The 27,959-nt window shown below is 42.9% G+C and overlaps 1 protein-coding gene across 1 annotated transcript; it reads left to right on the top strand.

The window, feature by feature from the left end:
• Positions 1 to 77: 77 nt before the first annotated feature.
• LOC109408101 (uncharacterized) lies at positions 78 to 27,099 on the top strand. The gene is made up of 9 exons (XM_029873544.2): positions 78 to 386; positions 468 to 636; positions 14,629 to 15,175; positions 15,509 to 15,628; positions 15,710 to 15,836; positions 25,310 to 25,666; positions 25,742 to 25,972; positions 26,468 to 26,689; positions 26,804 to 27,099. Exons 1-9 carry the CDS (start codon positions 296 to 298, stop codon positions 26,959 to 26,961), a joined length of 2,022 nt encoding a protein of 673 aa, XP_029729404.2. The 5' UTR covers positions 78 to 295; the 3' UTR covers positions 26,962 to 27,099.
• Positions 27,100 to 27,959: the final 860 nt, after the last annotated feature.

The raw sequence follows: 27,959 nt of genomic DNA, 5'->3' as shown, positions 1-27,959 counted from the left end.
GATTCAGTTTTGTCATGATATGACGTTATAGTAAATAAATGAATGAAGGCAAAGTTGAAGACGTAAAATTTGTAATCATCCAGAAGCATGCCGGTTTCGGTTCAAAATTTTGCAACAGATTATCAGTCGCGGGGTCAACGTGTGTTATTAATTCCCATCGACCAAGCATTCCGCTGCTTAGCTCTGTTTAGTCGTTTCTTCGCGCTTCACTTGTGCGTTTTGTGTTTCTTCAGCAGCTCCAGACGGTTGCGCGCGCTGCGTCATATACCGCCAATGCACAGTGTGAGAGTCAATCATGTGGAAAATCGCTGCAACCCTGCTAATCGCACTCGATTGGTGCAGTCCGATTGACTCATTCTACGGATTCCCTCTGATAACGGAGCCGAGTGAGTATGCAAGCGCACTGGAAAGTGTTAAAGCGTACAACTGAGTTGGCACGCATTCATAAAGCCGTACGTTATTCGCAGAGGAAGTCTGGAACATCCTGAAGGAGAACTCAAGTGCTACGTCCAGGAAACGTGACCAGGAGACTCGAGTATATCCGGGTGAAGAATGTGACCGTCAGTGTACCGTTGGTGAACCGTCAAGGGTTTGCTACTTCCATTGGGTGCTGGAAAATTACTCTGCTATGGGATCGTAAGTACGGTTTTTAGGAAGACATTAAAAAAATGGTGATAAGAAAGGTCGTGGGTAGTTTGTTGACTGTGCCCACATGGGACAGATTGTCGAAAAAAAATCTAACGACACACTGTTGACGGACGTGTATTTACAAGCATACGGAATTTATTCTATTATCACTGTTTGGTTGTAGCGGACCGTATCTTCCAAGGTTTGTTTTTGTGTATTATTAGAAAGTCTAGGATTTGTTTTTGTCTATTATGTTTATAATTGGAAAGCGGCATATGTGCAGACATTGTCCAGACAAGATAAGTAGAACAAGGCCAACGTGCCAGTTATCCCAAAACATGCAGAGGAGTAAAAAGCAGAAAAATCTTCGAAAAAACTATCATACCGGATAGAAAGCTGCAGGCTTTATAAGGTGGCATTCATTTCGCTTGTGGAGAGTACGCCTTGATATTTGTATACATTGTGTGAGCATTTTGTTTTTGCTGTTGGAAAACTGTATCACTTCAACACCTACGTGATTGGTCATTTTCGTTCTGATCAGAGGTAGAACCTAGGGCAGAACGCTTTGTGACATAAATATTTAGGTCAGTCGGTAACCTAGCAGCTACGACGCAAGAAACCCCAGAATTTCATGTTTGGGTCACTGAATACGGTTTATAGTTGTTTGCATGCGTCGCTCGTAAACTCCGTGTGCTTGCAGGTTTTGCTCAAGCATGGCCCAAATTTGGTGTTCGTTGAGGACCAACGGGTTTATAACAGTTTTGTTCATGTGAATTCTTCTCTTTCAGTCCTAGGCACCCGGTGGTGCAGAGGGCCGAATTGAAAGATTTCCATCCTGGGCGATTGCCAGCCATCGCATCGCCTTGACGGGCTGCAGGTACGTAGAGTGTGGTCGACCCACCTCCACTTTCGCCAGGTTTCATTGGCGTAAAGCAGCACAGATCTCACGTTCGAGTTGAAAATTCGGATCTTGGTGCGGGGTCAGCTTTGAGCATCTCAGCTGATATGCGATCGTCCCCTGGGGCCCTGTTCGATTTCATGCTACGGATAGCTGTTTCCATCCTGATCTGATGGAGATTCGGTGTTGACACGGGTAATGCGTCGAACCCTTGGCGGATCACGCTGAGGTGTTGATGGCGTGACCGACACTTGAAAAAGGTTTCCAAAGTGCTCGAACCAGCGTTTCAACTGGTCAGCTGGGTTGGTCAGTAACTGTTCAGACGTGTCTCACGGGCATCGTAGCATTCATCTTAGTCCCACTAAGGCGACGTGAAACATCGTAGAGGAGACGGATGTCACCGGTGTTTGCGGGTTTCTAGCCTTCGTCGCCCACGCTCTTTTGTCCCGTCTACATGAGCGTTTCGACTTCTTCTCGAGAGCCGAATAGCGCTGACGGGCTACGGCTTTGGCTCCTCGTGTTTTCGCTCTCTCTAGCGCGGCTATGGCGTTCCTTCGCTCCTCTGTCTTCCTCCAGGTAGCATCTGTGATCCACTGCTTTCTTCGCGTGCGTAGGTCACACAAATTATTCTCGCCGGTGGCGATGATGGCGTTCTTGATGGCGCTCTATTCGTCTTCTACGCTTCCACCTGCTGGAATATCCACAGCACGGTTCTCTAGCTCCTCGACGAAGGACATTTTCACCGCAGCGTCTTCCGGTCGACGGATGTTGAACCGGCGCCCGATTTTCTCCTCCTGTCGATGGATCCTCAGAATGCGCAGCCGGATCTCGCCGGAGATGACGTTCGGGCGCAGTGTCGGCGATACGTTTATTCCTCACATCAAGAATGTTCCGTCTACATTTTTGGCTTATGTAGATGTGGTCGGTTTGATTTTCCGTGATGCCATCACAGGAAATCCATGTCACTTTGTGCACTAATGGATGGGTAAAAAGCGATCGCCCAATCACCTTGTTATTGTTGCCACAAAACTCTGCAAACAGCTCACCGTTCTCGCTCATTTCTTCGAGACCATGGCGTCCCATATATTGTCTATAGTCCGAGTTGTCGGAAACATCCTTCGCGTTGAAGTTGCCTATGAAGATCTTGAAATCACCTTTTGGAATCTTATTCACGACAAATCAGTTAACTGTAAAAGTTCTTTGTCTGGCAATTGGGTTTTTAAATTAAGAAAAATGTATTGATTTTTTGATTTTATACGAAAGAGCACCTTTTTCTGAACCACTATGATTTTTTTCAGATGTTTAGAACATTATTTTGGTACCTAAAATCAATTTTGAAGAGATGTTTCGAAATCACCTTTTGACAGCTGGGCAACTGCTTGACAGCTCCGCCCAGTACAAAATGCGACGAGGGGTGTTTCGACAAATCGTTCCCATACAAACTTCAAACTGATTTTTAAATAGGTTCCCGGGCACCAAAATTCATGAAAATTTGGATTTCGGCTTAGTTTTGCATGCAGATTCAGAATATGAAATTATCTTAACAACGCTAAAGAAGCCAATTCGATAGCATCGGTTGGCGCGTAACATTGAATCAGGGTAAGGTTTCGAACCCGTGTTCTGAATCTGAGTACAATTACCCTCTCCATCATAGGTTCCCACTTCATGAGCGCAGCGTGGGCGTGAGCGCTGAGCACAGAAGCAACTCCACGGAGGCGAGGAGAGTGTTCACCTCGTAGGCCTGAGTATTGCAGAATTTGACCAGATGCCAATTTGTGTTCACAAAAGTTCGGCCAATGATCTTTGTTCAGTCCTAGGATCTCAAGTTTCAAACAATATGCCTTATTAGCTAGTTGTGCCAGTTTACCATGCTGGGCTAGGGTTTATACATGGCTAAGTTCCAGTTCTTGTCCGTTGTTTCGCGCTAAAAGTCGTTGCCGTTGAATCAGTTCGTAATCTTTTATTTTCGATTTCTGGATTTCGAGAACAGTAGGTTGTTGGCTTAAAGTCCGTGGTGGGGCTGCCATCTTACAATTAGATTAGCTCAAAAAATATACACTGAATGTGATTTGATCATTAATATAAGTGAATGGTGTCAAGATAAGGTGTCAAGAAATCATTGGAATTCCCAATAAACATTGACAACTTCCGGTTTTTCGTGTTTGCAAATTAAGGTTTTCTGGTGATTTTATTCGTCAGAAAAATTCTAGAAACCCATTCAGTAGTTTGAGGATTTTTCGTGAACGTTAGCAAAGGATTCTTCCTTGGAATATTTTTTCATAAATTAAACTAGAACTTTAAAAAAAAATCGGCGATTCATTCGAAAATTCTTCCAATAGCTCCTTCAGGAATCCCTTGGAAAATTTTGTCAGTGGTTACTGAATAAAATTCTAGAAGTTTCCTTTTTCGTACTGTTCCTGTGGGTTCTTCAGGAATATCTTCAGAGATTCCTTCAGAATTTGGGGATTTTTTCTTAAGAAATTACGGGAAATTCCTGGAGATTCCAAGATTTTTTTTCCTGAAGAGATTCATAAAAAAAATCTTTGAAGTAATATTCAGAGGAGTTTTTGCAGAAGTCTTTGGGAAATACATGGAGGAACTCCTTAAGATGACTCTGGGAGAAATCCTAGAATAACTTTATGAGAAAACATCTGCAGTAATTTTTGGAGGAGTTTCTGAAGAAACTCCTGGGGAATACCTAGAGGAATCTCTTCAGATTGCAAGAAGATTTTGATGAGAAACTTTCGGAGGAGTTCAAGAAAAAATTCCTGGAGGGGGACTAAAAAAATCTAAAGAGATGTTCAATGGTCACTCATGAGAAATTTCTGTGAGAAACCTAGTAAAAACTTGTGGAGGAATCCGATAATTTCTGCAGGGAATCTAGCTGACAAAGGTATTGGAGGAGTTCTTGAATAAATCCATCAATAAATTTCTGAAGGGATTCTTGGAAGATTTTGTGAAGCCAACTCTGGAAGAACTGATGGAGATACTTCAGGAGGAGTTCTTAAAAGAATGTCTTGCAAAATGTCGGAAGAAATAAGTGGACAAAAATCCCTGAAACATTTTTTTAATAATCGCTACAGTAATTTTAGGAGGAAACCCAGCAGAGATTAGAAATAAATCTAGAAACTTGACGAAATTACTACTACAGTTCTGAAGAAATTGAATTTTTGTAGGGATGCCTTGGAAATACCAAGAAATAAACTGGAAGTTATTTCTGATAGAATCTCTAAAGCGATTCCTTAAGGGTTCCCGTCAAAAAAAGTCTGACACAATCCCTGAAGAAAGGTCTGAAGTAATATCTGAGAGGAATTGTTCCGGAGATTCTCTAAAAGAGCTGCTATTAAAGTGTTAGAAAGCATTCCTGAAAAAAAAAACCTTAAAGACTACTTAGCTTCTTTTCAGAGGTTACCTCATTTGTTTTTGGCCACCAAACAAGTGAAGCATAAGTAATCTTAGGCTGGATAGATCCAGTGAATCATGTTAGGTCTAAGACCCCAGGTTTTTGGCTGAACGGGCTCGTTTAGAAGTCAACCATCAATGTTAAGTTCTTTTCCCGATCAACCTAGATAGCTGTGTAGTGTCGGTAGCGGTTGTCTTAATTGGCTAAGAATAACACTACGGACCTCCTGTTTCGGGGGCAAAAGTCCACTAAACAGGGAACCCCAATCCAATGCACAGTGGGAAAAATCGACCCAAAAAACGGATCTTTTAACGCCGCTGGTTTCAGTACATGAAGTTGACCGTTTCTGACGTAAAAAAATACGAGAAATCGATTGGTGCTAAATTAATTCACCGCACGGCACGGGAAGTGGTCCATTTTGCCCTTTTTTATACAAGAAGAGATTCAAAATGTACTTTCAAACAACAAGCACGACTGTAGATCGTTGAAAATAGCTGCAGGTATAATAAGAAATTCATAACAATCATAAAAATATAATAAAGATCCTTTCAAATGCTTATTCTGCCCCATATGCCCCCACAACTGCTGGAAATTCACACTTTTACCTAATTATGAATGGATTTTTAATGTAACTGATTTGAAGTTGATTTTTTTGGTATAAACAAAAAGCACTGAATCTATTATCACCAGAATCATCTTCGGGAGTTGTCCAATTTGCCCCATTTTGCCCTATTTTCATAGAAAAAGGAGATTTAAAACGTATTTATAAGAAACAGATACTGCTAAGGAACGTTAAAATTAGTTTTAGGTGCAATTGGCAGCTAACAGTAATCATACTCGTATATGAAAGATCTTTTCCCTATTTTACCCTACAAGCCCCAAAAACTGCTGGATAACATTTTTTTGTGTTGTTTTGTAACATCACTCTACATCATGGTTGCAACATGTAGTAATTTTTAATACATACAAATACGGTTTATCGATTAGCTTTAGAATCACGAGAGGGTAAAAACAGCTGTCCATTTTACCCCGATTCGCCCTGATTTTTTGTCGTCTCATGAATAAATTGATTTCTCGTGTTTGCTTGTGTTCCGAATTCATCGCTTCTGGTACTGAAACCAATGTAATCAAAAGGACAGTTATAATATACCGCATTTAGTTCACTGCTGGACTGCGAACTGCGACTTTATAAGTGCGAAAACGTAAATAAAAGTGCGCGATTGCAAATCAGGTTGATGTCTTCGGCGCACTATTTCTTCAATCTATGGAGAACAAGTGCTCTGAAGACACCGAGTTGATTTGATGCAATCGCGAACTTTAATTAGCGTTTTCGCACTCATGAAAACTAGTGCGATAGTCCAGTGGTAAACTAAATGCGCTATATATAACTTTTTTTTCCAATTCTTGCTTTTGGTGGGAAACTGAGGGCAAAATAAGCATTAATCTTAATCTTAATATGTGGCAAATATGCTCAGAATTGATTAAATGTAGCATCTTTAATATATACATATTGGTACTTTAAGACGGCCTATTTAATCAGTTTTGTTTATATTTGGCACATTTTATAAAATACTTATTATACCCTAATTCCCCAAGAGAAGCTAAAATTATAGAAAAAGTCGTATATATGACTGTATTTTCGTTTACGTTGGTTTCAGCACCAATGAAAATGAGGGAAACTAATTTATTAATTTAATGAATTTATACAGGGTGTTAGGTTCCCGAGTGCAAACTTTTTAAAGGGTGATAGAGGACCATAAATGGAGAAAAAAATTGTTCTACGCATATGGTCAAATCTCAACCGTTACGTAGTTATTGCACTTCCCATGTTTATGACTCTTATTGCCTTAACTGTCAATAACTTGTAAATGGTCAAACATATCGAAGTTTTTTTACCCTTATTCGAAAGATTATTGAATTTTCTAACAAATGGCATCTTTGAATCGATTGGTTTAGTTAAATAACTAAGTTTTCTAGAGCAAAATGTCTAAAAATAGTGTATTTTTATTGGTTGTTGTCAATTATCTTTGAAACCTGCGTAATAAATAAAAATTCTTTCTTTGGCAAAGTTGTGGCCCCTGTTCCACTCTACAATTCGTTCTTTGACGCCAAACTTCTAACTCTTATCGTTTTCTTGCAATTTTGATTTAAATGTGCGGCACAATGCGCAAAAAAGTGCTTTCCATGATAGTTGCAAATTTATGATCTGAAATGCGATGGTCAAATCGAAATTGCAACAAAACGATAAGAGATAGAAGTTTAGTGTCAAAGAACGAATTGTAGAGTGTAACAGGGGCCACAACTTTGCCAAAGAAAGAATTTTAATTTATTACGCATGTTTCAAAGATAATTGACAAAAACCAATAAAAATACACTATTTTTAGCTATTTTGCTCTAGAAAACTTAGTCATTTAACCAAACCAATCGATTCAAAGATGCCATTTGTTAGAAAATTCAATAATCTTTCGAATAGGGGTAAAAAAACTTCGATAAGTTTGACTATTTCCAAGTTATTGCCAGTTAAGGCAATAAGAGTCATAAACATGGGAAGTTCAATAACTACGTAACGATTGAGATTTGATCATATGCGTAGAACAATTTTTTTCTCCATTTATGGTCCTCTATCACCCTTTAAAAAGTTTGCACTCGGGAACCTAACACCCTGTATATTAGCTTATAATTCATTACATAAAAAAAGCATGGCGAATTGGGGTAAAATGGACAGCTGTTTGTACCATTCCGAGAATGATTTTAGTATTAATCGATAAACCGCATTCGTATATATCAAAAATGATCTCATTTATGTTTTGCAATCAGTGACATTGCAAACCCATACAAAATATGGTATTATTCAGCAAGTTTTGGGGCATGTAGGGTAAAATAGGGAAAAGATCTTTCATATACGCACATAATTATTGTTAGCTGCCAATTGCACCTAAAACTAATGTTAACGTTCCTTAGTAGTATCTGTTTCTTATAAATACATTTTAAATCTCCTTATATGAAAATAGGGCAAAATGGGGCAAATTGGACAACTCCCGAAGATGATTCTGGTGATAATAGATTTATCGCTTTTGGTTTATGCCAAAAAAATCAACTTCAAATCAGTAACATTAAAAATCTATCCATAATTTGGTAAAAGTTTGAATTTCCGGCCGTTGTTAGGGCATATGGAGCAAAATAAGCACTTGAAAGGATCTTTATTGTATTTTTATGATTGCTATGAACCACTAATTATATATGCAGCTATTTTCAACGATCTACAGTTGTGCTTGTTGTTTGAAAGTACATTTTGATTCTATTATTGTATGAAAGAAGAGCAAAATGGGGCAAAATGGACCACTTCCCGTGCCGTGCGGTAAATGAATTTAGCACCAATCGTTTTCTCATATTTTTTACGTCAGAAACGGTCAACTTCACGTACCGAAACCAGCGACGATAAAAGATCCGTTTTTTGGGTCGATTTTGCCCACTGTGCAATGTGTCAGGCGACCCGTGCTGATGGATAAATGGTTGAGGGGGTTTAAAATATGCTCGATCTTTAACGGAGCCCGTAACGTTGGTAGATCGCCTTTATGTGTTGCGTTACGGTTCAAGATCTACCAAACCCTTCTGGAATCTCAGAAACCAGCGGGGATATCGCAATTTTGAGCACAAATTTTGTCCAATTGGGTTCTAGAATCACCGATTTAGTCTAGAAATGTTATGTTTAAAAATTAATTTTGAAATGTTTTTTGAAGGTTTGTTCTAGCAAAAATTTCACTTAAATTCTTTGCGCCACCCCTAAATATCAATCGAAATCGCTCATTTTTGTACAAATCACATATTTCGACTAGTAGATACTTTCCACATGGGAAATCATATCCCGGAGAGATTTTTTGAAATTAGCCCCACCCTATCCGGAGATTATCTAAAAGAGCTTCTATAGGGCACTACATGAAATTCTCCCCTTCTCTTTTACTCTTAGAGAAATTTTGCAAACAACAAGGCCACGAAACGTCAAAATCCCATACAAAATCAAAACAGTGCAGTGCCCTATAAAAGTGTCAGAAAGCATTCCTGCAAAAGAAAAACTTGAAGAATGATTGGGGATGAATACTCGGAGGAACCTCTGCAAAATTTCCTGCAAACATCTTTTGAGGAATTACTGAAAAAAAAAACATTGGGGTAACTTTTGAAAGATTTGCATTTCTGCAGGAATTGTTTAATTAAGGAATGGTGGGTTGAAAACGGAGGAATATCCTGAAGAATTTCAGGAAAATTTCTAGATGAATTCATGGGAAAATTCCAAAAATAATCCTGAAAAAAAATCATAAGGAATTCCTGAAAGTATTCTTGGAGAAATTCTTGCAGAAATTATGAAAACGATTCCTGAAATGATCTCAGAATGCTTTGAGAAATGATTAGCAAAATTTCAATAGGAATCTCTAAGCAACTCCTAGAGATAGATTCTATTTTCATTAAACAATGAATTTTGAGCTGCCGGACGAAGGCAGCACATGGTCTTCTAGAAATTTTCCCGTGTCAGAATAATAGAATGGTTGGTCCATACACTACTAGCTGGTACTTGAATTGGATTAAAAAAAACTATCGGTAGAAATTTACAAAATAGAAATTAAAAAATTCACGCTAATTACGCCGAAGCCACCGACGAATAGGGTGTACGGCGTCGCCGCCGCCGCTGCCTTAAATTATTATATACGCTGCCGCCGGTGTAATGTGCTGCGGTGCACACGTACTGTAATACATACATTTATTTGTTCAACATCATTAACACAAGACATAATCAACAATAGTACGCCACAATACTCGGTTTGTGACTGCCGCTCTCCATCCTCGGTCGCGCCCAATGCTCGCCAGGTCACGCTCCACCTGGTCCGCCCATCGTGCTCTCTGCGCTCCACGCCTTCTTGTGCCAACCGGATCACTTGCAAACACCAGCTTTGCAGGGTTGTTGTCCGGCATTCTTGCAACATGCCCTGCCCACCGTATCCTTCCGGCTTTGGTCACCTTCTGGATACTGGGTTCGCCGTAAAGTGCAGCGAGCTCGTGGTTCATCCACACCGCTGAAGATCGTCCTTAGCACGCGTCGCTCAAAAACTCCGAGTGCTTGCAGATCTTCCTCGAGCATGGCCCATGTCTCGTGCCTGTGGAGGACCACCGGTCTTATTAGCGTTTTGTACATGGTGCATTTGGTGCGTGGGTGAATCTTTTTTGACCGTAGTTTCTTCTGGAGCCCATAGTAGGCACGACTTCCACTAATGATGCGCCTTCGTATTTCACGGCTCACGTTATTGTCAGCCGTTAGCAAGGAACCGAGATAGACGAATTCTTCTACCACCTCGAAAGTATCCCCGTCTATCGTAACATCACTACCCAGACGGATCCGGTCGTGTTCGGTTCCGCCTACCAGCATGTACTTTGTTTTTGAGGCATTCACCACCAGTCCGACTTTTACTGCTTCGCGTTTCAGGCGGGTGTACAGCGTTCCAAATGTTCTGGCAATAATGTTCATGTCGTCCGCAAAGCACACAAATTGTTCGGATTTTGTGAAAATCGTTCCCCGGATGTTCAGCCCGGCTCGTCGCATCACACCTTCCAGAGCGATGTTGAAGAGTAGGCATGAGAGTCCATCACCTTGTTGCAGTCCCCGGCGAGATTCGAATGAACTGGATAGTTCACCCGAAACCCTTATGCAGTTTTGCACACCGTCCATCGTTGCTTTAATCAGTCTAGTCAGCTTCCCAGGAAAGCCGTTTTCGTCCATGATTCTCCATAGCTCTGCGCGGTCGATACTGTCGTATGCCGCTTTGAAGTCGATTCGGCATTTCGGCATTTCTGGAGGATTTGCCGTACGGTGAAGATCTGGCCGGTGTCGACCGGCCGTCGATGAAGCCAGCCTGATAACTTCCCACGAACTCATTCGTTTTAGGTGACAGACGACGGAAGATGATCTGGGATAGCACTTTGTAGGCAGCATTCAAAATAGTGATCGCCCTGAAGTTCTCACATTCCAAATGGTCGCCTTTCTTGTGAATGGGGCAGATTACCCCTTCCTTCCACTCCTCCGGTAGCTGTTCGGTTTCCCAGATCCTGACTATCAGCCGATGCAGACAGGTGGCCAACTTTTCTGGGCCCATCTTGATGAGTTCAGCTGCGATACCATCCTTACCAGCTGCTTTGTTGGTTTTGAGCTGGTGAATGGCATCCTTAACTTCCGTCAGCGTAGGAGTTGGTTCATTTCCGTCCTCCGCTGCACTGGCGTCGTCGTTTCCTCCGTTACCGTGAGCTGCCGTTCAGGTGCTGATCGAAGTGCTGCTTCCACCTTTCGATCACCTCACGTCTTTATCCCTGCATATTTCGGCTCGCGGCACGAAGCCGTTGCGGGATGCGTTGAGCTTCTGATAGAACTTCCGTGTTTCTTGGGAACGGCACAACAGTTCCATTTCTTCACACTCCGCTTCTTCCAGACGGCGCTTTTTCTCCCGAAAGAGGCGGGTCTGCTGTTTCCGCTTCTGTTTATAACGTTCCACGTTCTGTCGAGTCCCTTGCTGCAGCATTACCGCCCTCGCCGCGTTCTTCTCCTCCAAAACCGTTCTGCACTCTTCGTCGAACCATTCGTTCCGTCGATTCCGTTTCACGTACCCGATGCGTCGCTATGGTGCTCTCAGCTGCGTCGTTGATGGCTGCTTTCACGGTACTCCAGCAGTCTTCTAGAGGGGCCTCATCGAGCTCACCCTCGTCTGGCAACGCGGCCTCGAGATTCTGCGCGTTTGCTGAGGTGACATCCGGTTGGTTCAGTCGCTAGGTTGTACCGTGGCGGTCGCCGGTACCGTACATTGTTGATGACGGAGAGTTTTGGGCGCAGCTTGACCATCACCAGATAGTGGTCGGAGTCGATGTTGGCGTCACGATAGGTCCTGACGTCGATAATGTCGGAGAAGTGCCGTCTGTCAATCAGAACGTGGTCGATTTGAGATTCCGTCTGCTGTGGTGATCTCTAGGTGTAACGATAAGGGAGGCTGTGTTGCAAAAAGGTGCTACGTATGGCCATATTTTTGGAGGCGGCGAAATCAATGAGTCGTAGGCCGTTTTCGTTCGTTTGCTGGTGGGCGCTGAACTTACCAATCGTCGGTCTGAATTCCTCCTCCTGGCCTACCTGAGCGTTCAAATCTCCTATGATGATCATGACGTCGTGGCTTGGGCAGCGATCGTACTCGCGTTCGAGTGGCGCGTAAAATGCGTCCTTGTCATCATCAGTAGGGTCAAGTGGGGTAAAATGCCATTTTTCAAACTTTCATCGTTTTCAATGATAATTAGTCTCATTTGTTAGGCTTTCAAAGTGGTAACAGCAACTAGACAATATTTGCTCGATACTTCAGCAAAAATATTCACTAAGTTATTGTATTTTCATAGATTTTTAGCGACTTGAAAAACTGATTCGTAAAACGGAAGTGGTGCAAAACGACCATCTGCCGTGGGGTAAGATGCCACTTCATGAAAACATTCAAAAATTACGTCCATCTGTTTTCGGGCATTTCCGACTCCTTTTCCCCCCTCTGTCCCGCTTTTTCGTATACTCAATAAATGGAGTGTTACCCCCCTCCCCGCAAAACGATGGTCGTAATATTTGAATGACCCCTAACATGAAAAGCGTGGACATCAACAACCATGCGTCTCCATACGTGCCTCAATCTCGTTGGAAACATTTGGCTGGTAATAAAATCACCAGAAAACCTTAATTGCAAGCACGAAAAACCGGGAGTTGCCAGTTTTCATTGGGAAATCAAAAGATTTTTCGTGGGTTTCGTGGCCTAGCTTCTAGAAGAATGTTCGATGCAAACGTATCTTGACACCATTCACCAATACTAATGATCTAGTCCCATTCAGGAATGATTTTATGAGTTGGGCCATTTTACCCCATCTTGGCATTTTGGGCTCTGTTCCCCTACTTCTGGATTGTGGGCTGTGCACGTGTATTATGCTGAAGTTGATGAATCGGCCATTGATCCTCAACCTGCACATTCTTTCGTCGATCGGCCACTAACCGATCACGCTCCTCTGCTTATCACCCATCACGATGAAAGCTGTTCCCAGATCGCGTGTGTGGCCGCAGCTCTGGTAGATGGTATGATTACCTCTAAACGTTCGCACCATGGATCCTGTCCAACACACCTCCTGGAGCGCTACGATGCCAAATCCGCGGTCCTTCAGTAGTTCGGCGAGAATGCGGGTGTTCCCAATGAAGTTGAGAGATCGGCAGTTCCATGTACCGAGTTTCTAATCGCAAGTCCTTTTTGTTCGCTGGGGTCGTTGCCGTTGATCTCGGTTCGTATTATTCTGTTGCTGATTTTCCGTTACAATGGTTTTTTTTACGGCTGGCTCGTAGGGCCTGACACCAACCCCCTACTTTCCGGAGGACCATAGTGCACAGTTGAGCTTAGAGTCCTTCCCTGGCACTCGGACGTAGATCAGCCGCCCCTAACATGGGGATCAGACGCTGTTGTGAGCCGCTCCTCCTGGAGAACAGACGCTCAAGTTTTGCCGAAACAAACCCCTCTTTCCCTGATAGTCTATGACCAAAGTTCCCACCGGGGTTGGTTACCCGATCTCCCTTAAGGTTGCTCATAGTTTCCGGCCGGTACCACGAGGAGGTAGGGATAGGAGTTGCTGGGCAGAGGCTAGTGGATCACAATGGGACCTGAATTGCGCAGCATACCCAGCCTTCACCGTGCCGCACACGTACTGTAGTCCTTCTTCTTCTTCTTCTTCTTGGCGTAACGTCCTAACTGGGACAAAGCCTGCTTCTCAGCTTAGTGTTCTATGACCACTTCCACAGTTATTAACTGAGAGCTTCCTCTGCCAATGAGCATTTTGCATGTGTATATCGTGTGGCAGGCACGAAGATACTCTATGCCCTAGGAAGTCAAGGAAATTTCCTTTACGAAAAGATCCTGGACCGACCGGGAATCGAACCCGTCACCCTCAGCATGGTCATGCTGAATACCCGTGCGTTTACCGCCTCGGCTATACTGTAGTCCTCTTGAAACTGAAACACCGAAATAAGATATTCATTTTTAGACCAAAGTTGATTAGAGTTAGTAATTTGTAAGGTTCCAATATTTTTTAACTATGTATAAAACTCAAAATGTTATTTCAATAAAATAGACCCTGAAAAAGGTCCGATCCATGGACCGAAACGTCGGTGACGATGAGGTAGGATCAACGCTTTCTGTACAACCGAAAAACAGAATGTGAAAAGTTATCTAGAAATAAATAGGTTGTTATTTTGAATATATTTTGTACATTATAGAATAATTATTGAAAAATTGAAACATTGATAATGAATAAAAAAGAAATAAACAGATAATGCACAAACAAATTGTTCGTTTTAATAAATTGAACTGTCTTTATTATGTGTTGAAAATATGAATTATGAATTTCCCACAATGGTGCTCTCAAGTAGGTTAATTCCATGCCATAGATTTCGTGTTTTAGGAAATGAAAATTGTAAAACTGACATTTTTGATATGTTGAGATTTTTTTTCCGAAAACTTTCGTCAGAAGTTTCGAATAAACTGTTAGTTTTTGTAATTGAATAAGCTTGCATTATCTGACATCTGAAAATTCAACGACTCTTAATCTAAAAGTTCATAAGAAAAAACAGCTAACGTACATTCAACGAAGCCCCCGCTTTCAGTGCGTGCTGGGATTGCCTCCGAGGGAACCGCGCCCACTGCTTCCACTCGCAATGCATCACCGCCAGTGGAATGGAGCGCGCTATGGTTGCTATCAACCGGAAGATGCCCGGTCCTCCGATAGTGGTCTGTCGAGGTGATACCATCGTGGTTGATGTTTCCAACGAAATGGAAGGCATGTCGAATACAATCCACTGGCATGGCTTTCACCAGGTGGAGTCACCCTGGATGGATGGAGTCCCGATGTTAACGCAGTGTCCAATAGCACCCGGTACCAGCTTTCGGTACTCGTTCCGAGCGGATGATCCGGGGACGCAGTGGTACCACTCGCACTCGGGCTACCACATGGCCAATGGTCACCTTGGGGTGGCCGTGGTGAGAAACCCGCTGGATGTCAATGCGGATTTGTACGATTATGACCTGTCGGAGCATGTGATGCTGCTGTCGGATTGGACGTTGGATTCGGTCGAACGGTGGGTTCCCGGTCAGCAGAGCACGCAGATGAAGGTGGACTCCATTCTGATTAACGGTCGTGGCAGGTATTCTAATGTAAGTCAATTAATTGCACGGTGGATTTAGTTAGCCAAATTATGTGAATAATGTTTTCTACTTGGCGTCATGATGTTTATCAATTCATCAATTATTTCTACTTGGTTTTCGGGGATGAACCAGCATCTGGCTGAATTTCTCCATAACTAAAAGTCAAGGTTTTAACTTTAAAATGGAAGACAGAAGCGTTGGTATTATAAACGAATGACAAGCGCGTGCACACTAATTTCGAAGATTACTGAAAACTACCGTGATTAGTGAACTGGACCACCGTGCAGTATCATATTATGTAAACCACAACTGGGATCAGAAATTAATTACCCGTTTTTTTAGGAAGCAACGGGTGACAAAGTTGATTACGTTCCATTGACGGTATTCCGGGTAGAACACGGCAAACGCTATCGGTTCCGCCTAATTAGCGGTGGCAGTCAGTATTGCCCCTTCCAGCTGCAGGTACTTCTCATCTCATTCCGGTTGAACACATGCCATTCAAACATGCAAATTTTGTGATTCATTTGTTCGCCTTTTTTCCAGATCGAAAAACATCAAAAGACGATAATTTCCACGGACGGAGGTGCTGTGAAACCCCACGCGGTCGACACGCTTATATCGATTTCCGGCGAGCGGTACGATTTCGTACTGACGGCAAATCAACCACCAGGTGAGTGTGTACTCCTCGGGAATGGGTCATTTCACGTGAATTGCCTTCAGCACTTGTGGTGAAATCCATCATTGCTGAATAGGAGGCAATCAGTGAAGTACTAGATTGAAAGTAGTGAGCTGGATTTTTGTATGGTGAGATGATCAATTCTCCATTTCTGCAATGAAATGGTGCAAACAGCGTAGGTTATATGATTTATTGGCTAATTTGATGCTATTTGAGCAAAAGTTTGAATAACTGTGTTGTTGTATTACTTTTTCCTGCAACTTCAACAACACAGTTATCCAAACTTTTGCTCAAACAGCATCAAATTAGTCAATAAATCATATAACCCACGCTGTTTGCACCATTTCATTGCAGAAATGGAGAATTGATCATCTCGCCATACAAAAATCCAGCTCACTACTTTCAATCTAGTACTTCACTGATTGCCTCCTATTGAACGAACTGTCATCCAAATATTTTTTATTGCAAATATCAAACGAAAGCTCATCGTCAGACACAGTAAAATACATACAACGGTACTTTGCTCATGGATTCATGTCAATCGATCAACTGACAAACAGAAACGGACTATGACATCGCCGTGTCCAAGAATATTACAATTCGTAGCAACGTCATTAAAAAAAAACTCCGAAATCGAGCAGATTCTGATTGATGGACGGCACTTCTCTCCGACATTATCGACTTTGATTCCGACCACTGCCTAAAACTCTCCGTTATCAGCAATGTCCGATGCAGCGTTGTCAGATGAGGACGAACCCGATAAGGTTCCTGTGTAGGCTTACTTGCCTTACCGGTCAGACTAAGGCCTGAGTGGCCTTTGCTGCACATAGTAGCCGTTTCCATTCCACTTGGTCCATGGCTGTGTGTTTCCAGCTCCGCACCCTGCGAAGGATCCGCAGATCGTCCTCCACTTGGTACGCAGCTTGCTGCGCACCACGTCTTCTTGTACCGGTCGGCTTCGATAGTCAGCCAATTTGTCATTTTTGTCGGGTTGCTATCCGACATACTGATGACACCCGGTTTTCGCGGTGTGGACGATGATTGGTTCTCTCAGCAGCTGATGCAGCTTGTGGTTCATTCGCCGTCTCCAAGTCCCGTCATCCATCTGCACTTCACCGTAGATGGTACGCAACACCTTCCGTTCGAAAACTCCAAGGGCGCGTTGGTCCTCTGCACGTAGGGTCCATGCTTCGTGCCCATAAAGGACTACCGGTCTAATCAGCGTTTTGTAGATAGTAAACTTCGTGTAACGGTGAACTTTGTTCGATCGTAGAGTTCAAAGTTAGTTCGATTTCCAGCCACAATGCGTATCTGTATTTCTCTGTTGGTGTCGTTGTCGACAGTAAACCCAAGAACACGAATTGTTCAACCGCCTCGATTTTATCACCGTTGATAGAAATTTGGAGTGGCGGGCGCGGTGAATCCTCCCTGGAGCCCTTTGCCATCATGTACTTTGTCTTCGACACATTAATGACTAATCCGATTCGCCTGGCTTCACTCTTTAGTCGGATGTACGTTTACGCCATCGTCTCAAATTTTCTAGCTATAACATCAATATTATCAGTGAAACCAAGCAGCTGAACGGACTTCGTGAATATCGTTCCACTCGTGTTTATCCCCGCTCTCCTTATTACACCCTCTAACGCAATGTTGAATAGCAAGAACGATAGACCATCACCTTGCCGTAACCCTCTGCGAGATTCGAAGGGACTCGAGAGTGTCCCTGATACTCGAACTACGCACATCACTCAATCTATCGTCGCCTTGATCAATCGTATCAGTTTATCCGGGAATCCGTATTCGTGCATAATCTGCCGTAGCTGTTCTCGATCGCATATGTATCATATGCCGATTTGAAATAGATGGACAAGTGATGTGTGGCCACGTTGTATTTGCGGCATTTCTGCCGGATGGCGAACATCATATCCGTTGTAGGGCGTTCATCTATATATCCATCCTGATATTGCCCCACGAATTCTCTTGCACAAGTTCCTATTTCACGCTTCCACGGGTCAAACGATGACAAAGACTGCCAGCTAAGAGTTGTGTGCTTAGCTGCTAGTGTAGTCTGGGAGCTGTTGTCCTTCTGACTTCAGCTAGATTAAGGAAGTACGTCCCGAGCGTCTGTTCACCAAGGAGGTGCGGCTCAAACAGCGTCTGTTCAACGCAATGTAGGCAGCGTGGCCCCGGTAAGGTAGCCTTCTGAAAACCTTCAAGCATCCAGAAAATCAATAGTAGAGTAAACGGATTGATTCAACGGCAACAGACCCGGGAACGAATAATAAAGCACAACGATTGGAAAGTCGGATCTTGGAACGTGAGAACTTTGATTGAACCCGCACGTGTTGGGCTCCTGGCTCGTGAATTGCAGAATGTCGGCGTTAATGTGGCTGCTGGTACGTTGGCCCAAAACTGGAGAACGCTAATTCCAAGCGGTGGATCCCATCGCCAACACTTCATTCAAGTACCACATCTACTACAGCGGCGGCGATAAGGCAGAAAGCGGAGTTGGCTTCATAGTGATCGGGAAGCAGATGAAGTGAGTTATTCGGTGGAAGCCGATTAGCGATCGAATCTGTGTGTTGAGGATGAAGAGCATACCCAGTCAACCAGTGATCGTATAAGATGTAGCATAAGATGTTAAAATGGAGGCAATATGCGTACATTTTACATGCGCCTAGATGGAGGCATGTACGCATATGGCCTCCACTTTATCATCTTCTGCAACATCTTATACGATTACTGGTTGTCTGGGAATTCTTCAACTACAGCCTGATCGGCATCTATGCGCCAACGAACGACAAACACGATGACATGAAGAATGGGTTCTATGAGAGCCTTGATAAGGCCTACGGAGAGTGCCCAAAACAAGATGTCAAAATAGTCATCGGAGATGCAAATGCGCAGAGAAAGTTTCATTCGGCCTGTCATTGGATCGAAAAGCCTTCATTCTGTTACCAACGATAATGGTCTGCGCCTTGTGACATGCACTGCTGCTTGAGGGATGACAATCAGCAGTACCTTCATCGTACGTAAGAATATCGGAAAACACACAAGGCGACACCCGTGTTTGACGAGGACTGCTAACGAGAGACGAACGAAAAGAATGCCGCCAGAAGTCGAATGCTAGTGACCTGTACCCGGCAGAACAGGCAGCGGTACAGGGTGGTAGGAGTAGAAGAGAAACGAATCTACCGCAGAAAAAAACGGCAGCATGAAGAGAGTGTTATTGCTGAAGCGCAGGAAAGTATGGACAGGAACGATATGCGGAGGTTTTATGCAACTGTCAATGGCGCGCGGCACAAGACTGCGCCAGTGCCCGCCATGAGCAATGACAGGGAAGAAAATTCACTAACAGGCAAAACAATGGAGGCAGCCAGGTGAAAGGAGCACTTAGAAGATTTGTTGAATGGTAGCAGCGAAGGAGCACCCAGGAACAGGATTAACATAATGGATGAGGATCATGCAGTGGAGTCATCAACACTGGATGAGGTTAAAAAGGCCCTTAAGGAGCTAAAAAACAGCAAGGCTGCTGGAAAAGACGAGTTCCCGGTCGAACTTCTTAAGCACGGGAGCGAGCAGCAATCAATCCACCAGATTATTATAAAGATTTGGGAGGATGAAGAATTGCCCACCAGCTGGTTGGATGCCTCATATGCCCAATCTACAAGAAAGGGCACAGACTGGAGTGTGCCAATTACAGAGGGATTACCCTTTTAAATTCGGCGTGTAAGATACTGTCGCGTGTCCTGTTCAACAGACTGCAACCTCTTGCGGAGTCCTTCGTCGGCGAATACCAGGCTGGTTTTCGTGAGGGCCGATCAACGACGGATCAAATGTTTATCCTGCGGATGATCCTAGATAAATTTCGGAAATATAACTTGCAGACTCAACATCTGTTCATTAATCTTAAAGCAGCGTACGATTCAGTGAAAAGAAATGAGCTTTGGCAGATAATGTCAGAACATGGTTTTCCGGCGAAACTAATTAGGCTGATACGCGCAACGCTGGATGGATCAAAATCAAGTATTCGGATCGCGGACGAAGTGTCTACGTCGTTTGTGACCTTGGATGGAATGAAGTAGGGGGGTGCTCTTTCAAATTTATCGTTCAACATTGCACTCGAATGAGCGATTAGGAGGTCAGGCGTGCAGAGGAATGGCTGTATAATCACACGGTCGCACATGCTCCTTGGTTTTGCGGACGATATTTATCTCAGCTTATGCTCCTCTGAAGAGACAGTACCAAGACAAAGTACATGATAGCGGGTACAGACAGAAGCAGGCCTAGTGGTGTTAAAGGAAGTAGACCGAAAAGCTTTTGGAGTTTTTGAGCGCAAAGTGCTGCGGACAATTCTCAGTGTAAAACAAGAAAAAGGAGTGTGGCGCAGACGCATGAATCACGAGTTGTATCAAGTGTACGAAGATGCGAATATTGTGAAACGTATAAAATACGACAGACTTCAGTGACACGTAGTGCGAATGTCGGAAGAAAGAATAGCGAAAACAATATTCAGCAGAGAACCCGGTTGAGGTAGGTGACTTCGTGGGCGGCCGCGAACTCGCTGGGTACACGCGGTTGAAGAAGATCTACGCTCGGCCGTGGAATAAAGTTACTTTGTAGCCAACAAGGTATCAAGGTAGGCAACCTCCTCCTCAATCTCTTGGAGGTTAGGGGCTGGAAATGTTTTGTCTTGCGCACGTACTCCTAGATCCGTTACCGCGCCACCTTCGGTGCTTCCAACGCCGCCATGGAGGTGCTAATAGTACAGCTCTTCCATCGCTTCGCGATCTCGTGCTTCCTGCTGGCGCTTCTTCCTCCGGAAGACTGAGTTCTGCTTGTTCCGTGCCTGTCTATAACGTGCCTCATTCGATCTTGTACGGTGCTGCAGCATTGTCGCTCATGCTGCATTCTTCTCCTTTTTCAACTGTTCACATTCTCCGTCGTATCGGTCGTTTCTGTCATTCGGAGTCGCGAAGCCTAGTGCTGTAGCCGAGGTACTACCTATAGCGGATCGGATGTCCCTCCAGCCATCTTCAAGTGTAGCTGCGCCAAGCTGCTCTTCCGTTGGTAGGACCATTGCTAACTGCTGCGCGTAGTCTTGAGCCACTTCTACGTTACGCAACTGCTCGATGTTTAGCCGCGGCGTTCGTCTCCGACGCGTGATAATAACTGTCAAAAGTTTTGAGCGCATGCATACAACGGCTAAGTTGTGATCCGAGTCTATATTCGCACTGCGGTATGTGCGGACGTTGGTTAAATATATCCGAGAAGAATTTACCGTCGACAAGAACGTGGTCGATTTGGTTTTCTGTTTGATGATCTCCAGGTGGCTTTGTGGATATCTTTGCGGGGGAAAAAGGTGCTTCGAACAACCATACCACGGGAGGCTTCAAAGTTTACGCATCGCTGGCCGTTATCATTCGATACCTGCGCGTTCATGTCGCCGACAACGATTTTCACGTCACGCGGCGAGCAACCATCGTATGTTTGCTCTAACTGCGCGTAGAACGCTTGATGATGCTGTAGTTGAAGAAACGGCCCCTAACTCTTAACATGCACATCCTTGCGTTGATCGGCTGTCACCCGGTCACACGTTGTCGCATCTTGCCCAACACTATAAATCCTGTTCCCAGTTCATTGGTGGTGCCACAGCTTTGGTAGAAGGTAGCCGCTCGATGCCCGCTTTTACACACTTTCTGTCCAGTCCAACAAAGTTCCTGCAACGCCACGATGTCGAAGTTGCGGGGATGTAGTTCGTCGTAAATTATCCTGTCACATCCTGCGAAACCAAGTGACTTGCAATTCCATGTTCCAAGTTTCCAATCGTAGTCCTTATTTCGTGGCGTGGGTCTTTGCCGATTGTATCGAGTCGTATTTTCTCCTATGTTATTCGCAATGGGGATTTTTACGGGTGGCTTATTGGGCCTACGCCAACACTCCTGTCTCGCCGGAGGGCCATCGTGCCAGTTCTGTTTAACGTCCCAACCAAAATTGGGACGACCACGCTGATGGGGCTACCACCTTTGATCAAGCTGGGCGTGATGCAGCCTTTACATTCGATTTAAAAATATCAACTTTTTTCCGAATGCACTGTAAAATTACCCATTAAAAATGTACATATAATCGAGGGTCTATATAATCTAGGGTTAACTAGATCGATGCATACCTGTATATCTCAGGTTTCTTGGGAAATTCCTCCCAGAAGTCTAAGTGAATCTTACTCAGGATTCTGGAGGAGTCCTGCTTATGGTCTAGAGTCCCTTTCAGGGTTCTAGCGCTTCCTTCTTAGGATTCTTGACCAGTCCATCTCTGTATTCCGAACATTTTTTTTTTAGAATCCTTCTCAGGATTTTAGATGATTTTCTCTTAATAATGTGGAAGATCCCTCTCAGGGTTCTGGAGCAATCTCTTTCAGGACACTAATGGGATGCCTTTCGTCACTGCAGGAGAATTTCTCTCAGGATTCTAGGAGAATCGCTCTCAGGATTCTGGAAGATTTCGCCAGGGAGTTCTGGGGATATCCGTCTAAGCATTCTGCGAGAATCCCAAGGAAAAACTTCTCTCAGGATTTTGAGGCAATCCGTCACAGGAATTAGGGAGAATTTATTTCGGGAATCCGAAGAAATCCCTCAGGATACTGGAAGAATTCCTCTTAACATTCTGAGAGAATCCATCTCAAAAATTTCTCCCAGGATTGTAGAATAGAATTTTAGGTGAATTCCTATTGGATTATTCTTGCTCTCTTTTCTGGGATAAGGTCTCTCAGGATGCTGGTGTGATCATTTTCAGCATTTTGAAGGAATCTCTCACAAAGTTTTAGAGGAATCCTCTTAGTTATGGAAGAGTCCCATTAAAACTGTTGGAAGAATTTTTCCCAGCAATATTGTATGAAAATTCCTGTCAGTATTCTTGATTCTAAGAGAATTAATTTCACGATGTTGGGGTATTTCCTACCAGGGTTCCCTACCAAGGGATTCTAAGAAATTTCTGGATAATGTGGGTTGATTTCTTTAAGGATTCTGGAGGATCCTCACTTAGGATCCCGCTCAGAATTCTGAGCAAAATTTTTCTCAGTATTCTCAGGAACTTCTCTTAGACTTCTTGGAGAATCATACTCAGAATTCTCAGAATTGTGGTGAAATTCCTCTAAGAGTTCTGGAAAAGTATTTCTTAGGATTCTAGTGGTATCTTTCCTAGGATTCTGCGTTAGATTCTTTTACGATTCTGGGGGAATATGACTATGTATTCTGCGGGTACTCTTCCCAAGATTCTCTGAAAATTCGGCTCCAGATTCTGGGGAATTTGTCTCATGATTCTGAGAAAATCCTTGGGATTCTGGGGCTATATTTTTCAAGATTCAAGGCACTTTATTCCAGAATTATTAATTATTGATGAAACTCTTACGAGATTCTGGGCAGAATTTTCTAGATAAATTCGGATTTTGGGAAATCCTTCGAATAGATTTTGTGTATCCTCTTAGAATTCGGAAGAAGTCCTTCTCAGCAGTCAGCATTCTACGAGAATCCCAGTAGAATCCTATTTTCTGTATTCTGGAGCAGTTGCTCCCATAAATCCCTTCCAGATTGCTGGGAGAGTTCCTCTTAGTAATCATGGAAAATCCCTAATAAGGTAATAAGATTCTCTTTAGATTCTTGTGTAACAATTTGAAGTATTCTGCAGGAATCACTCTCAGATATCTGGGACAATTCGTTTCAGGATTTTAATGAAGTCCTTTGAATTATTCTGGGCAATGTCTTTCAGGAATCTGCGGTAATTTTCCAAAGAATTTTCTCAGAATTTTCTTAGATTTTTCTCAGAATTCCAGAGAATCCTTCTTAGGATGCCGGGGTAATCCATTCTAGAAGTTTTCGAAATCCCTTTCAGGGAGAAACCTAATCAGATTTTCGAAAAAATCCTTCTTAGTTTTCTAGATGAAATTCTCTTAAGAATCTGAAAGAACCTCTCTTATGATCCCCCTCAGGATTCTAGGGGAATCACTCGTAGAATTCTGGGGCATACCTTTCGGGATTCTGGCAGAATTATTCTCACCATTCTAAAGGATTCCACCAAGGTTATTAGGGGAATTCTGGGAAAATACTTAAAAGGATTCTAGAGGAATTCTTCTCAGGGAATCCTATCTTTCGGATTTCTGAGAGAGTATGTCTCAGGTTCCTTTGGCAATCTCGTCCAACATTTTGAGGGAACCTTTCTCATGATTCTGGAGTAATCTTTCTTAGGGTTATTAGCTATCCTTTTCAGAATTCTGGGTCATATTTCTTGAAAAATCCAGCATAGAATTCTGAAAATCTTTTGTGAGAATCTCTCTTAGTATTCTAAATGAATTTATCTCAAGAATGTGAAAGAACCGCTCTTGGATTTCCTAACAGGGCTCTGCGAGAATTCATTTTAGCATTCTGGGATAATCCTTCTTGAGATTCTGGAACATTTTGGTAGCATTCCATGGGAAAGCTTCTCTTAGGATTCTGTGGCAAGCTGTCACAGGATTCTGGGAGAATTCCTCTCGGGATTCTGAGACAATTCGTCTCATAGATATAGAGTAATCTTTCTCAGGATTCTAGGAAAATCCATAGTTCAGATAGAATTCCTACCAAGATACCGGAAAAGTCTTGCTTTCTTTTCTAGCTAATGATACTCAGGACTCTGGTGTAATGATTCTCAGCATTCTGAAGAAATCTCTCACATAAGTCTAGAGGAGCTCCTTTCAGAATACTGGAAGAGTCTCTTTAAAGATTTGATTCAACAACATCAAATTTCATTTTTTTTCAGAATGCACTGTATCAACGTTTTATCCACATCAATTTTCAAATCAGTGTCGCGAAATGTTCGATGTGCAATCTCAACCATGAACTTGAACTACATGCAGCAAACTAATCATTTATAGTTTTATATTATTTTATAATATCGAATCGATGTGAAAACATCGATTCAAAGCATTCGATTAAATCAGTGAATCGATTCTGCTGATCCGATTCCAATCGATTCACAAAAATCGATGTCTCAGCCAGATTTGCCCATCCTCAATCTAGCTGAAGTCAGAAGGACAACAGTGCCCAGGCTGCACTACCAGCTAAGCACACAAGCTGGCGGTCTTTGTCATCGCTTGACCCGTGGAAGCATGAGGTAGGAACTTGTGAGGACCAGAGCTATGTTGAACGCTCTCCTTATCGACTCACCGTTTTGCAGCTTAAAAGTTTTTTTGACTTATTATCTTTTAAATGAGATCTAAATAGTTTTTTTTTAATCTGACGTAAATAGCGGAAATATTGGCCTAAAAATATGACATGTTCTTGAGGGGTGACCCAAAACTTTTGATCGGCGTAAAGCTTTGAACTTTATCTAGTTTCAATTTGCATTAATGCCATCTACGGAGAACATTTTGAATCGGAATTTTAAATTAAATTTTTATAGTTACGCAAATTTACAACATTAACTATTCTCTACAGGCAACTACTGGATCCGCGTCCGTGGCATCGGCTTCTGCAACATTCAACGTGTGGAAGGCTTTGCCATCCTATCCTATGCCGACTCGAGCGTTTCCACCGAGAAACTGATGTTCCCGGAGCAGGCACCACCTTTGTACGACAGCCCGTATCCGCTTGGTCGCACACTGAACCACCACATGACGGAATGCTATACGGAGGGGGATGACTTCGCTTGTGCAGCAGATCTGGAATCGCACGAAGTTCATCGAGATCGAGAGCTTATAGAATCTAAGCCCGATGTGCGGTTGTTTTTGGGGTTCAAAGTAATTGAAGCTGACAATAGCATGCTGTTCAAGCCACCTTATACTAAATTTGCTAGTAAGTATCCTTACCTAGATCCTTACTTTTCATCACTTTTATAAGTCTCTCAATACTAACCATTAATTTTTCCAGCCGTGCGAAATAAGTTCAACACGATTGGAGTGGCAAACAACATAAGCTTCATATCTCCCAGTTTTCCACTGCTTGTACAACCAGAGCTGATCGTCGATGAAAATACACAATTTTGCAACAATACTCATCTACCGGCAGGATGTGACCAATCACACACATGTTATTGTACCCATCGGCTTCAAGTCCGGTACAACGATCTCGTCGAGTTCGTCCTTTATGATACTGCATTTGGTAAGTGGTGCATCCATTTCAATCATTACATAATCAATAACTTCAAAGAATAACTCATTCATTACAATTCTGGCTGGAACCAGGCCACTTTATATAGTAATACAGAAATTTTGGAAGAAACACCGCCAGAAATTCTTCAAAAGGTTACTCCAGTTCACCCTGACTCTGTCACTAAATTTGTCCAGTATTTTTTGTTTAGCAATTGTTTTTCAATCGTCACACTAAAAACTAACTCAAATGGATAAAAGCCAGCGTACATAGGTGTAACGTGGGTGAAAATATGCGCTCTAAGGGTACCGATTGTACTTGTGACCTGTTCGGTGGCGTAGTTGGTTAACGCACCATGTCTAGCGAATTAGGAAGTCATGGGTTCAAATCCCCCCAGAATTGCGTAAATTGTTAGCTGAACTTTTTTTTTAATTTAAAAACGTATGCCTTTGCTTCACATACGTTTGTAACATGCTCTCATTAATCTTTATTGTTACTAATTTGCAGAAAAGCAAGACTTCTACCATCCCTTCCACCTGCACGGGCATCGATTCATCATCACAGACATGGGCAAGCTGCCCGTCGAAGCGACCAAAACCCGGCGGCTAAAGTTCCTTCAGGAACGGGAATTCATTCGAAGGCCGAACAGTCACAATCCACCCTACAAGGACACGATATCGATCCCGAACGAGGGCTACGTGAAGGTGCGCTTCCGGGCAAATAACGCGGGTAAGTGCGGATGAGAATTCTCACTTTTGACGAACAGTAGCTGTAACTCTAGAACATATTTCATTAAATTCTGCTCTTTTCGAAACGAATTACCCACATGTTTCCCTCCCGCAGGATTCTGGTTGGTACACTGCCACTTTGAGTGGCATCTCGGCACCGGAATGGGACTGGTTCTACAGGTGGGCGAAACGCATCAAATGTTGAAAGCCCCTCGGGATTTTCCCCGATGTGGCAACTACGGAACGGAATTGCAAGGACCGGGCAATTTCTGAAGGTGGGCTGCACGTGGTACAGTGACGTTGCAACATTGCTGCATTGGTTTTGCTTACGTGGGTTGGTACTTAAATAACGGGTGGATGACGTTTGTTCGTTCGTTGGAAGGCGAAGGTGAAATACACATGTATAAATAGGGACCATGTTCTATTATAGTTCTGGTTGAATTAATGATTGATGACATGCCCAAAAATAGCAATCACATTAACATTTTCCGTAGGCGTATACCTATTACAGTTTTTTTTAAAACGAGTATGTTTATTTGGTAAAATTTTTGATTATTACTAAAAATACATAACATAATTTCATTCATGCATGCATCATGCATCGAAAAGATTTCCATTTAATTCCTTTATAAATTTGGAGCCCTTCTAAGATTCCTTCATTGATTCCTCTCGAGATTCATTAAGGTATTTCTACCGGGATTCTTTCATGGATTGTAACCGAGATTGCGTTAAGGATTATTACAGGATTCTTACTGGGTTTTCTCCCGGGATTCATCCCAAACTTTCTTTAGGGGTTTTTTACGAGATTCATTCAGGACCCCTGGTTGGAATTCTTCGCAAGTTTCTTTTTAGGATTCTTCCAGATATTTATTCAAGGATTCTTCCAAGAATTCTTCCCGGGTATCCTTTATGGATTCTCTCCAAGATTAATTTGGAAATTCTTTAAAGAATTCTTCCGGAAATAACTTAAGAGATTTCTCCCAGAATTTTCACCGATTTTTTCCGGGATTCCTTTAAGACGTCTCCTGTGACTCCTTTCGGCATTTTTTCAGGTATTCCACTTGAGGTTCATTTAGTAATTCCTCCTAGATGTCTTTAGAGATTTCTCTCTGGATTCCTTAAGAGATACTGAGATTTCTTCATTGATTTCTATTGCGGTTATTTCAAAGATATTTTCGGCATTTTCCAGAGATTCTTTCAGCGATTTCGCTGGGATTTCTTTCGATTTTTTTCGGTATTACTTCATTCAGTATTTGAAGAGCACATTCCGA

The sequence above is a fragment of the Aedes albopictus genome, chromosome 2, assembly GCF_035046485.1.
Source record: "Aedes albopictus strain Foshan chromosome 2, AalbF5, whole genome shotgun sequence".
Lineage (NCBI taxonomy): Eukaryota > Metazoa > Arthropoda > Insecta > Diptera > Culicidae > Aedes > Aedes albopictus.
This window is presented reverse-complemented; position numbering and strand designations above follow the sequence as displayed.